The sequence below is a fragment of the Bos indicus genome, chromosome 16, assembly GCF_029378745.1.
Source record: "Bos indicus isolate NIAB-ARS_2022 breed Sahiwal x Tharparkar chromosome 16, NIAB-ARS_B.indTharparkar_mat_pri_1.0, whole genome shotgun sequence".
In the NCBI taxonomy this organism is placed as follows: domain Eukaryota; kingdom Metazoa; phylum Chordata; class Mammalia; order Artiodactyla; family Bovidae; genus Bos; species Bos indicus.
The window spans coordinates 55269942-55283687 of record NC_091775.1 but is presented as its reverse complement, the minus strand read 5'-3'; the positions used below and the strand labels follow the sequence as shown (position 1 = coordinate 55283687).

General features: G+C 41.4%; 1 protein-coding gene across 1 annotated transcript; it reads left to right on the top strand.

Annotated features, from left to right (window-relative positions):
* The first annotated feature begins 2294 nt into the window (after nucleotides 1–2294).
* On the top strand, nucleotides 2295–7912 carry LOC139176281 (melanoma antigen preferentially expressed in tumors-like). The gene is made up of 3 exons (XM_070767684.1): nucleotides 2295–2581; nucleotides 3556–4128; nucleotides 7393–7912. The coding sequence occupies exons 1-3, from the start codon at nucleotides 2295–2297 to the stop codon at nucleotides 7910–7912; spliced, it is 1380 nt and encodes a 459-aa protein (XP_070623785.1).
* The last annotated feature ends 5834 nt before the right edge of the window (nucleotides 7913–13746 follow it).

Below are 13746 nucleotides of genomic sequence, written 5' to 3'. Positions count from 1 at the left end.
GATGGTCATCTCCATCTCGACCTTGATTCCTGGACTTAACATTCCGGGTTTCTATGCAATACTGTTATTTAGAGTATCAAATTTTACGTTTTTCACCAAATACCCACAGCTGAGCATCATTTCCACTTTGGCCCACCTGCTTCATTCTTTCTGAAGCTATTAGTAGTTGTCCTCTGCTCTTTCCCAGTAGCATATTGGACACCTCTGACCTGGGGGGCTCATGTTTCAGTGTCCTATATTTTTGTCTTTTTATACAGTTCATGAGGTTCTCATGGCAAGTATACTGGGGTGGTTTGCCATTCCCTCCTCCAGTGGATCATGTTTAGTCAGAATTCTCCACTATGCCCCATCTGTCTTGGGTGGCTTATAGTTTCACTGAGTTACACAAGCCTTTTTGCCATGATAAGGCAGTGATTCATACAAGGGTTTTAATTGCTAAACCCCACCAACAATCTTTTTATTCTTCTTGTTCTCCAAGAGGAAAAACAAAAAACAAAAAAACAGACAAACAATATTTTACACTGTGTCATTCACAGGGACCCTTTAGGAACATGCCCCCCTCCCCACCCCCACGCCCAGCCCCCTGCCTCACTACTCAGTCCCCACCCTTACTCTTTATTGTGATTTAGAGCCAGTTCTTTCAGAGAAGCCTTGGCTTAAGCCCAGAGAACCAAACACATGCCCAATTGCATTTCCCTTGCTCCTTTTAATGGGCTTATGATCGCTATTTCTGATGTAAAGTCAAAGTGACAACTTGACACAGAGAGGAATTTATGTTGTTTCCTTTGGGAATGACACTACCATGTTTTTGAAGCTGCTCTAATAGTGGGACATTTTGTTTATATCGATCTGTCAAAGCATTCCCAAACAATACAATGATGCTTTCAAACTTCATTTTAGCTTTCCAATGGCAGAAACAAATAATGGCTTTCCTGTCTCACACCCATGGCTATAACAGACCCCATTTGTTGTTATTGTTTAGTGCTAAGTTGTGTCCAACTCTTTTGCGACCTCATGGACTATAGCCCACCAGGCTCCTCTGTCCATGGGATTTCCCAGACAAGAATGCTAGAGTGAGTTGTCATTTCCTTCCCCAGGGATCTTCCCAACCTCGGCAGAACCCGAGTCTCCTGCTTGGCAGGCAGATTCTTTACCACTCAGACACCTGGGAAGCCCCCAGAAGTGACCTACTAGTGAAAATTAATGTTCCAGGAGTGAATCCATGATTGAGTGTTTGATTCCTCTCCCCCCCCCCCCCATATATTCCCTCCTGAATGAATATCTGATTAAACCAATTCATCTGGTTATATGTGAAGATCTGATCAGGATTTTCCTGGAGGAGAGTCCCAAATCTAATCAGGCATCACTTTCTGATTGGATAGTAGCAGTTGGACAGGGAAATGATGTGATCAGAAAGGCTTATAAAAACCCCAGGCATCACAGAAGAGGTGCAGAAGTTTCTTTCTCTGGAGTCACTGCCTGGGATCCATCTGAGCACACTGCCAACCACAGCAGAGCTGGTAAGTTACAGACCTCAGCAAAGGACACCCTCATCTTACCTATGGTCAGCAGGTTTCCACGGGTGGTGTGCAGCTATGGATGTCAAGGAGATTTTCCTTTTTCTTTCTTTCCAGATGTGTAAACGTAAGGCTTTGGTTTTGCCTCTAAGTGTAATTTTGCCTTAATCCCAAAAATCTGAATTTGTGCTTTGGTTTATGTCATTTAAAAATATCTTAATCAATAAGCTTTTATTTTTCAAAGAAAACATCTAAATTTTTGAAATTTTATTTCTCAACATTGAAAATAGTTTGTGCAAGTAGCATTCTTATAAGGAGTATCTGTTTCATCCCAGCACGTTAAATGTGGGAACTGAGGGTAAAGGCTGTGTTGGGTACATGAAGCTATTAATCCCATAGCTTTAGGCTATAAGTGATGATTTAAAGTTTTCTTCCCCTTAAAAAGATGGAGCTTAACATTCAACTCATGGTACAAGTTTCCCATGAGCAAAGTAGTGGATGGAAATGGATGGATTAATGGGTTGTGTTTCTTCCTCCTTGGTCCTTCTGAGATGCTTGTTCTGGTGCCTGTAGGGGCAGAGCTATGGTTTTCTGCCCACTGAACCCAGAGTGAAATTGTACAAAAACTGAGGCTCTTCCACCACTGCCAGAGCAGTGACTTTGACTGTAAGTTCCTCTGAAGGGTGGGGAGATAGTGAAGGGGTGTTCATGCTTACCTGAGAAAGATGCCTTGTTTCCTGCAAGTTCTCACAGGATTCCTTTAGGAGCAGATTCAGGATGAGTGTCCAGAACCCCCTGAGACTCATGAACCTCGCAGGAAAGAGCCTACTAGCCAATGAGGCCTTGGCCATTTCTGCTCTGGAGTATCTGCCCATCGAGCTCTTCCCCCAACTCTTCATGGAAGCGTTCTTTGGAAGACACAGAAAGACCTTAAAGGCCTTGGTGCAAGCCTGGCCCTTTGTCCGCTTGCCTCTGGGAGGCCTGATGCAGACGCCTCATCTGGGAACCTTACAAACAGTACTGGATGGCCTTAATGTCCTGCTTGCACAGAAGGATCAGCCCAGGTGAGTCTGATGCAGGTAACCTGGTAGGATATGGGCAGTCCTGAAGAGACAGCCAAAGTCAGGAGTGAAGTGAGTGAAAGTCGCACGACTGAGTGACTCACTCACATCTGACTCCGTGCAACCCCGTGGACTGTAGTCCATGGAATTCTCCAGGCCAGAATACTGGAGTGGGTAGCCTTTTCCTTCTCCAGGGGACCTTCCCAACCTAGGGATCAAATCCAGGTCTCCCGCACTGCAGGCAAATTCTTTACCAGCTGATCTACAAGGGAAGTCCAAGAATACTGGAATGGGTAGCCTGTCTCTTCACCAGTGGATCTTCCCGGCCCAGGAATAGAACCGGGGTCTCCTGCATTTCAGGTAGACTCTGTACCAACTGAGTTATCAGGGACGTCAGGAGAGTAGATAGCAAATCGATGGGCCAGTGGCCTCTGATGATGTCAATGAAGAAATACAGAGATGTGGCCATTGCTGAGCTCACTTTGAGAAATACCAGGTAGCACTAGTGGTAAAGAACTTGCTTGCCAATGCAGGAGACATAGGAGACATGGGTTCAATCCCCGTGTCAGGAAGATCCCCTGGAGGAGGGCATAGCAACCCACTCCAGTATTCTTGCCTGGAAAATTCCATGAACAAAGGAACCTGGGTTACAACCCAAGGAGTCGCAAAAGAGTTAGACATGACTGAAGGGACTAAGCACATGTCTTTCAGTAGTGCATCAGTGTCCAAGATGCAAGGGAATCTGAAAGTATGTCCCAGCCTCCTCCCAGGGGTGCATAAGGGCACTAGAAGTATAAAGCTAGGAGAAATGAAAGGGGAAAAGGAGATGAAGGAAGGTGAGGCAGAGACAGAAGAAGAGGGCAAGGCAGCAGGTGATGTCAGGAATATGAAGTAAAAGTTCAGGTGGGAAGTCAGAGTGTTGCCTAAATTTTGTGTGGATCTTAAACCATCCTTGCCAATCTGCTGTTTCCCCACAGGAGGTGCAAATTGCAGGTGCTGGATTTAAGAAATTCTGGACAGGACTTCTGGAGAATGTGGTCTGGATCCAAGATCCATGTGTCTTCAAGCTCATCAATGGCACCAGGGGCTGTGGAGAGTTTGAGGGCGGAGAAGCCCTTGGCTCCCTTCGAGGTGTTCATAGAACTTCACCTCAAGGAAAGGAGCATGGATGGATTCCTCACCTACCTCCTAAAGTGGGTGGAGGAGAGAAAAGCTTCCATACACCTGTGCTGTAAGAAACTAAGCATTCTTTCATTTCCCATGGAAAATATTATGAAGGTGCTGAGCATGGTGCGACTGGACTGTATCGAGGAGGTACACGTGAATTGCACCTGGTATTTGCCCACCCTGGCCATGTTTGCTCCTCTCCTGGGCCAGATAAGCAAAGTGCAGAGACTCCTCATCTCCCACATCCACCTGCCAGCTCCCAAGGAGCAGGACAAGCAGCACGTTGTCAAAATTACATCTCAGTTCTTGAGGCTGCACCACCTCCGGGATCTTCATCTGGAATCCCCCTTCTACCTTGAAGGCTGCCTGGACCAGATGCTCAGGTGAGTGTGCATCGCTGGCCAGGTAACAGTAAACAGTACTAGGATATCAAATGCACTATCTTCTTTGCTGTTCTATCCTGAAATGTGGTATCACACAACCATCAAATCAACGTAGGGGTCCAAACTGGGACAGAAGTTCTGGAAAGGGACAGCCTGTTAGGAAGCTATAGACTAGGGGTTAGAATATAGTGGGGTGGGTATTTGAATTCCTTTTTAGTTAGCGTTATCTTTCCTAGATGACTTAGGAAAATGGGTCAGGGAATGTGGCATCAAATATGGACAACTCAACCAGGCCTGCATTTATAAACTGAAGCTGTGTGCCCTCCAGTTCTGTGACCACTATAAGCCTATTTCAAATACCCTATCAACACACAGAAATCCCTTGCATTCCTATACACTAATAATGAGAAAATAGAGAAATTAAGGAAACAATTCCACTCACCATTGCAATGAAAAGAATAAAATACTTAGGAATATATTTACCTAAAGAAACAAAAGACCTATATATAGAAAACTATAAAAACACCGGTGAAAGAAATCAAAGAGGACACTAATAGATGGAGAAAAATACCATGTTCATGGATTGGAAGAATCAATATAGTGAAAGTGAGTATACTACCCAAAGAAATCTATAGATTCAATGCAATCCCTATCAAGCTAATATTTTTCACAGAGCTAGAACAAATAATTTCACAATTTGTATGGAAATACAAAAAACCTTGAATAGCCAAAGCAATCTTGAGAAATAAGAATGGAACTGGAGGAATCAACCTGCCTGACTTCAGGCTCTACTACAAAGCCACAGTCATCAAGACAGTATGGTACTGGCACAAAGACAGAAATATAGATCAATGGAACAAAATAGAAAGCCCGGAGATAAACCCACACACCTATGGACACCTTATCTTTGACAAAGGAGGCAAGAATATACAATGGAGAAAAGACAATCTCTTTAACAAGTAGTGCTGGGAAAACTGGTCAACCACTTGTAAAAGAATGAAACTAGAACACTTTCTAACACCATACACAAAAATAAACTCAAAATAGATTAAAGACCTAGACGTAAGACAAGAAACTATAAAACTCCTAGAGAAGAACATAGGAAAAACACTCTGACATAAATCACAGCAGGATTCTCTATGACCCACCTCCCAGAATATTGGAAATAAAAGCAAACAAACAAATGGGACCTAATTAAAAGCTTCTGCACAACAAAGGAAACTCTAAGCAAGGTGAAAAGACAGCCTTCAGAATGGGAGAAAATAATAGCAAATGAAGCAACTGACAAAGAATTAATCTCAAAAATATACAAGCAACTCCTGCAGCTCAATTCCAGAAAAATAAATGACCCAATCAAAAAATGGGCCAAAGAACTAAACAGACATTTCTCCAAAGAAAATATACAGATGGATAACAAACACATGAAAAGGTGCTCAACATCACTCATTATCAGAGAAATGCAAATCAAAACCACAATGAGGTACCATTTCACACCAGTCAGAATGGCTTCGATCCAAAAGTCTACAAGCAATAGATGCTGGAGAGGGTGTGGAGAAAAGGGAACCCTCTTACACTGTTGGTGGGAATGCAAACTAGTACAGCCACTATGGAGAACAGTGTGGAGATTCCTTAAAAAACTGGAAATAGAACTTCCATACGACCCAGCAATCCCACTACTGGGCATACACACCAAGGAAACCAGAATTGAAAAAGACACGTGTATCCCAATGTTCATCACAGCACTGTTTATAATAGCCAGGACATGGAAGCAACCTAGATGTCCATCAGCAGATGAATGGATAAGAAAGCTGTGGTACATACACACAATGGAGTATTACTCAGCCATTAAAAAGAATGCATTTGAATCAGGTCTAATGAGGTGGATGAAACTAGAACCTATTATAGAGTGAAGTAAGCCAGAAAGAAAAACACCAATACAGTATACTAACGCATATATATGGAATTTAGAAAGATGGTAATGATAACCCTGTATGCCCGACAGCAAAAGAGACACAGATGTATTGAACAGTCTTTTGGATTCTGTGGGAGAGGGATAGGGTGGGATGATTCGGGAGAATGGCATTGAAACATGTATAATATCATATGTGAAATGAATCGCTAGTCCAGGTTTGATGCATGATACAGGATGCTCGGGGCTGGTGCACTGGGATGACCCAGAGAGATGGGATGGGGAGGAAGGTGGGAGAGGGGTTCAGGATGGGGAACATATGTACACCTGTGGCCGATTCATGTCTATGTATGGCAAAACCAATATAATGTTGTAAAGTAATTAGCCTCCAATTAAAATAAATAAATTTATATATAAAAAAAATCTGATACCACCGAGGGGGTGGGGAATCAAATACCCTATGTGTAAAAGCTTGTTTGTGGATCCAGATAATGCAATTAATATATGGAAAATACATGGTCCTGAAGTTGATAGTAATAGAGCAGGGGTCAAAGGGATCATAAAATTTGGTAGATAGTTTGTAGATAAAGCAGGGATGTAGGTGAGCCCCTGAAGACTGTTAACCTCAGTGGATGTCATGGGATATTGCCCAGGTTGGTCCTCTACACATGTCACCCAGAAGCCTCACCTGCCTGAGATGGGTGTCCAGGGCCAAAGCCTGATGGGATGAAGCCGGCCTAGGAAGCATTTTAAGTATATCTGTTACTATTAACATTTGGTGATGTCCACTATTGATTGAAGTAAGATGTCAGGCTCTCCTCTGAGCTTGTCCTAGTGCATTCGATTGTCTTCATTCATCCTCATAAGGAAGCAAAGTAAGTTTTCCTTGATTGAGTAATGAGGAGAGAGAGCTTTTAAGATTCTATATACTTTAAGGGATGGGATGGGGAGGGAGGTGGGAGGGAGGGTCAGGATGGGAACACATGTACACCTATGGCTGATTCTTGTGAATGTATGGCAAAAACCACCACAATATTGTAAAGTAATTAGCCTCCGATTAAAATAAATTAAAAAAATAAAAGAAAATTCCTTAAAATGTCAACCTAAAAAATTGATATCTTGATCTTTTTCATGAATAAAAATATCTGCTAATAAGGAAAAAAAAATATCCTATGTACTTGACCCAGTCACAAAGAGAAGGTGAAATGACCGACTGCAATGAGATTGCTCATTCTGGGTATTAATCCTTATTGGATGATTTGACCAAATTTGGGCTTGGGCAGATCACTTGTCTCTCAACTTGCAGTCAAATTCCACCTCAGTTTCTAAGACTTAATTCCTCTCCTTCTCCCCAGGTGCCTGATGACCCCCTTGGACACCCTTACAATAACTTGCTGCCTCCTTACAGATTCAGACCTGACCCATCTGTCCCAGAGCCCGAAAGTTAGTCAGCTAAAGGGCCTGAATCTGAGTGGTGTTATGATGACCTACTCTAGTCCTGAGCTCCTCCCAGCTCTGCTGGAGAAAGTTTCAGCCACCCTCCAGAAGCTGTACCTAGAGCAATGTGGGATCAGGGACTCCCACCTGGAATTCCTTCTGCCAGCCCTGAGCCTCTGCATCCACCTCACATCCTTTAGTCTGCGTGGAAACTTCCTCTCCATGGCCATGATGGAGAAGATGCTGCGACACACCTCTGGACTGCCCAGTTTAAGTGGAGAGCTGTACACTGCCCCTCAGGAGAGTTTCAGCTCTCAGGGAATCCTCCAACCAAGTAGACTTGCCCAGTGTCGGATTGAACTGCTGGAGATTCTGAAGGACTTGGGACGTCCCAGGACCATCTGGATTTGCTTCACCCCCTGTCCACACTGGAGATAACACATTCTGTCAACCTGAGCCCATCATATACAGCAATAACACCCTTACCTAGTTGGGTGCATCAATGAAAAGCTTTCTTCTGAGTACTTGGGAACTGAAATCTAGGACAAAGTACATTGTGAAGGGAAAACAGACCCTTGGTGTCAGACATCTTCTCAATGTGAATGTGAAAAGGAAATGTGATCTTGCAGGGAGCAAGATTGCAGGGGGAAATGTAGTCTCTGTGGTAATGGAATATTTGTGGACATGTGTCCTGTAGAGTCAGAAATAGGAACCAAAATTTCTTTAGGTGGATTTGAGGTTGAGACTCACATGTTGAAGCTATCCCTGGGTAGATGGTTATAAATTGTCAGAAATAAAGAGACCCTCATTGTAAGGCTACTGCTGCTGCTGTGCATGATGTGTTGTCTTAATTTTTCAGTTCATACCACGGGAATTTCCAAACACTGATTTTTTTTAAAAGCCACTAAGTTGTCTATGATCTAAAACCTTAACACTCCCACCAGTTCCTTATTCTATATGGGGCATCTCTGACCTTCTTGCTTACTTCTGGGGTGGTTCAGTGGGTTTATACACACTGAGAGGAACATGGTGTGTACAGTGAGCCACTCGAGTGCAGACCCCAGGAGGAGCCTCACTACTGACTCAGGCCATGACCCTTGACATGAGCAGTCCTTGTGATTGCCTTGGTCCCTCCATAAGGCAAGAATATAGGAGTGGGTTGCCATTTCCTCCTCCAGGGGATTGTCCAGACCCAGGTCAAACCCCAGTCTCCTGTGTCTCCTGCATTATACACTGGTTCTTTATAAACTGAGTCACCTGGGAAGTCACTTTTCTGTAAATGCTAGTTCACTAAATAATTGTGTGACTAAATAATATTCATTTAAATACCTAAGATATAAATGCTCTTCAAAAAGTTATAAAGGATATAACTGTTTTGTTTGGAGTTTTAATTAATTTTTTAAATTTTAGTTTTATTTTAATGTGGATTCTTCAAAATGTTTAACTTGGTTAGGCATCTCAAAAACATAGGACTTAGAAACTGATTTTGACAATCAATGAGCATTAGTTTTTCTTCTACTTTAGAAAATATTTAGTACAATAAAATTTTAGAGCAGGAAGGGTTACAGTTATATTTGTAAAACTAGATTTTCTTTTTTAGAGTAATTTTTGCTTCAAAGTAAAACTGAGAAGAAAGTACACTGAGGGCTCATTAACACATGACCCCACAACATGCAGTCACTCTGCTGCTGCTGCTGCTGCTTCTGCTAAGTCGCTTCAGTCGTGTCCGACTCTGTGCGACCCCATAGACGGCAGGCCACCAGGCTTCCCGTCTCTGGGATTCTCCAGGCAAGAACACTGAAGTGGGTTGCCATTTTCTTCTCCAATGCATGAAAGTGAAAAGTGAAAGTGAAGTCACTCAGTTGTGTCTGACTCTTAGCGACCCCATGGACTGCAGCCTACCAGGCTTCTCCGTCCATGGGATTTTCTAGGCAAAAGTACTGGACTGGGGTGCAGTCACTCTACCCATCAGCATCTTCACTGCTTCCTCAGCTCTGGACAGTAAAGAAGTTTCCCCACAAAGGGGAGGCCGGGCCAGGGCCCCTGAAGCCACTGCAGATCCCTATGTTCCTCCTTGATCTGTGTCAGGCAACCAAAGGGATGTGGTTTGACTTTCATCTCCCATGACATTCTACGGATCAAAGCAGACAACCTGGTAACACTTGGATGACAACAACATGGTACTAGGCCTCATAGTTTCTCATTTCCTTCTGTAAAGCACAATTCTCAAAGTCTGAAGGCTGTGATGTGTGAGAAGACTAAATTGCAAAATTTCCAAAGAACATTCATCCCTTTCCTTGTCCTCAGCCAAGATGGGGGATCCTCCACTTACCACCCAAATTGCATCTCATCTTTGTATCCATAATGGTCATTAATTACCAAGTGAAATAAGTCAGACAGAGAAGGATAAATATGGTATGACATCCCTTATATGTGGGAATCTAAAAAGAAATGATAAAAATGAACTTACTTTCAAAACAGAAAGAGACTCACAGACTTAGAGAATGGTCGCCCTGGAGGAAGGATAGGAGAAAGGGGTAGTTATAGAGTTTGGGATGGATATGTACACACTGCAGTATTTAAAATGGAGAACCAGCAAGGAGCTTCTGTATAGCACATGGAGTTCTGCTTAATGTAAGGTGGCAGCCTGGGTGGGAGAGAAGAAATATGGGAAAGAATGTATACATGTACATGTATGGCTGAGTTCCTTCACTGTTTACCTGAAACTGTCACAACATTGTTTGTAAATCTGCTATGTGTGTGTTAGTCACTCAATTGTTAGTCACACATTGTTAATCACTCAATAGTGTCCAACTGTTTGTGACCCCATGGACTGTAGCCTGCTAGGCTTCTCTGTCCATGGAATTTTCCAGGCAAGACAAGAATACTCGGATTGGATTGGCAATGGAATGGATTCACATTTCCTTCTCCAAGAGATCTTCCTGACCCAGAGATCAAACCAGGGTCTCCTGCATTGCAGGCAGATTCTTTACCATCTGAACCATCAGGGAAGCCCCAAATCAACTTTACCCCAATTTAAAATAAAATTAAAAATAACAAAACAGAATGGAGGCTATTCACTGTTTCTCCAAACTGCCATTGGCCACTCTGTACCCTTGGAGTGGGGGTGGGTCAGTCAGTGTAGTCTAATGCAGGTCAGTATAAGAAAGTTCTAGTTTTTTAGAAATTCACAAGCACAAATCCAGGCCTGCAGTGACCCTCAGAGGTCTAGACACAAGTCCCCAGACTTGAAAGGACACAGCCCTGTGACAGCCAAAGTACATGATCTCCAGCTTATCTGCAATTTCCCTCTGTTGCCCTCATTTTCGGCCCTACATCAGCTCTTCTTCTTGTCCCTCTGTTAAAAGGTAGAAGATTTGTAAAGGGAAAGATATACCCAACTAAATGCAGCATTCCAGAGAAAAACAAGAAGAGACAAGGCCTTCTTAAGAGAACAATGCAAAGAAATAGAGAAAAACAATAGAATGGGATACACTAGAGATCTCTTCAAGAAAATTGGAGAGATCAAGGGAACATTTCATGCAAGGATGGGCAAGAACAAGGACAGAAATGGGATGTAATAAAAACAGAATAGAGGAATAAGAAGTGGTAAGAATATACAGAAGAACTATATAAAAAGGGTCTTAATGACCCAGATAACCACACTGTTGTGAACACTCACTTAGAGCCATACATCCTTGAATGAAGAATCCTTAGGAAAAATTACTAGGAACAAAATTAGTGGAAGTGATGGAATTTCAGCTGAGTTATTTCAAATCCTAAAAGATGATGATGTTAAAATGATGCACTCAATATATCAGCAAATTTGGAAAACTTAGCCATGTTCAGAGGACTAGAAAAAGTCAGTTTTTATTCCAATCCCAAAGAAGGGTAATGCCGAAGAATGTTCAAACTACTGTACAATTGTACTCATTTTACATGTTAGTAAGGTTATTCTCAAAATCCTTCAAGCTAGTCTTCAGCGGTAGACAAACCTGTCCGTGTTTTAAGGGCATCAGGATAGCAATAGTTTGACAGTGAGGTGTTAATTTTGTAGAAGCAGGATGTGCTTTATTTACACGTACCATAGTCTTCACAGATCATTGTGAAATAATACTTATTTACTTTACTAAAATAACAAAAGATTTTTAAAACAAGTATAAATCACATAAAGGCAAAGAAATTAACAATCTGTTATCAAAAGCCACATTCTAAGAAAACTTTGTTCTCTTAACAGAGAGAGAAAATCAAATTCCTGTGTGTATCAGCTTACACTTAATAACAAAATTTGTTTATCTGGTTAGTGTTAAAACATCTTTTCCATAAATTTGTAAGAAGTAGCAGTATTCTTCCAAAGGCATCAGAGTGAAATCATAGAAGGCATGTTTAAAATGTGATTGTACTGGAATTGACAAAGCAACCTGGTCATTGCTGTGACACCTAACTCTTTAAAATGATAACTAGAACTATAATTGACAATATTTTATCAGGACATATCAAATCTTCAAGAATTTCACCTAATTTTTGGGATACTTATATTAGCAACATCAATCATACAGTATAACCTAAGAAAACTTACCAGTCCTCCAACAATACTTTGCATGTAATTTAACGTGTCAAATGAACACATGCAGTTTAATATTTCTCTTTGGGATGTCTCATGGGCCTTTTGAAGCACCTGAAAGTCAGCTAGATGTTAAAAGAACTTTATTAGGATTTAATTTTAGGAAGTTCTGCCAAAAAATATCAAAAGGGTTTATAACACTCATTGAGATAGGATAATATAAGGTCACTGTGAAACAACAGTTATTCACTTAGCCAAAGTAACAGAAGCTTTCAAAGGTAAACATAGAACAGGTCACTTTAGAGGTAAAGAAATTTAAAATCCATTATCAAGGGCAGTTCAACATCTCAAGAAAACACAAAATTCTTTTCTTGGGGTCCACTTTTCATAGACCTCTTTTTTTTTAAACACTTTGTTCAATTAGAAACAGCCACCTTTAAGTCAGGCCTACTTTGTTTTTTCTTAATAAAATGTAATTTCATTTTTTACACCCTTTTTTACTAAAAACACACATGCTACTTTCCTTAAGTAACCATAAACTGTCCTTCATATTAGCATTCTGTAGACTGGTGAACATAAATACCAGTAATAATTTCTAAAAACATTTGCTTTGTTATAGAGAACATCTCAGGATGGCACCAAGCATAATTATTAATAGTCCAAAATCTCTTTAGTTTCTCTGTAAGAGTGAGTTAGTGCTTAGTGATTAATGTTTCAAAATCTTATTTTATTTGGAAATGACCTAGCTATTCAATAAATTTTCATCACTTAGTTTAGGACAACCCTAGAAATTCAAGTAGGAGAAGGCAATGGCAACCCACTCCAGTGTTCTTGCCTGGAGAATCCCAGGGACAGGGGAGCCTGGTGGGATGCCATCTATGGGGTCGCACAGAATCGGACACGACTGAAGCGACTTAGCAGCAGCAGCAGCAGCAGAAAGCCCAGGTAAAGTTTAACTTCAAGTTTTTTTTTTTTTTTTTTTTTCTAGGCAGGCCTTTTTAATGACTAGCTGTTTTAAATTGCATATGCTAGAAGAACCGATTTTGCTGTTTCAAAGGAAATAAGAATCATTTTAACCAGTTTTCTCCAGAGTCTAAAGAATATCATGGCCATCCTGTGTCAAAAAAAGTTATCTTTCCTTTTTGTAGTCATAGTTTTTTTTTTTTTTTCTTTTTTAAAAATTTTTATTTTATTTTTAAACTTTACATAATTGTATTAGTTTTGCCAAATATCAAAATGAATCCACCACAGGTATACATGTGTTCCCCATCCTGAACCCTCCTCCCTCCTCCCTCCCCATACCATCCCTCTGGGTCCTCCCAGTGCACTAGCCCCAAGCATCCAGTATTGTGCATCGAACCTGGACTGGCATCTCGTTTCATACATGATATTTTACATGTTTCAATGCCCTTCTCCCAAATCTTCCCACCCTCTCCCTCTCCCACAGAGTCCATAAGACTGTTCTATACATCAGTGTCTCTTTTGCTGTCTCGTACACCGGGTTATTGTTACCATCTTTCTAAATTTCTTATATATGCGTTAGTATACTGTATTGGTGTTTTTCCTTCTGGCTTACTTCACTCTGTATAATAGGCTCCAGTTTCATCCACCTCATTAGAACTGATTCAAATGCATTCTTTTTAATGGCTGAGTAATACTCCATTGTGTATATGTACCACAGCTTTCTTATCCATTCATCTGCTAATGG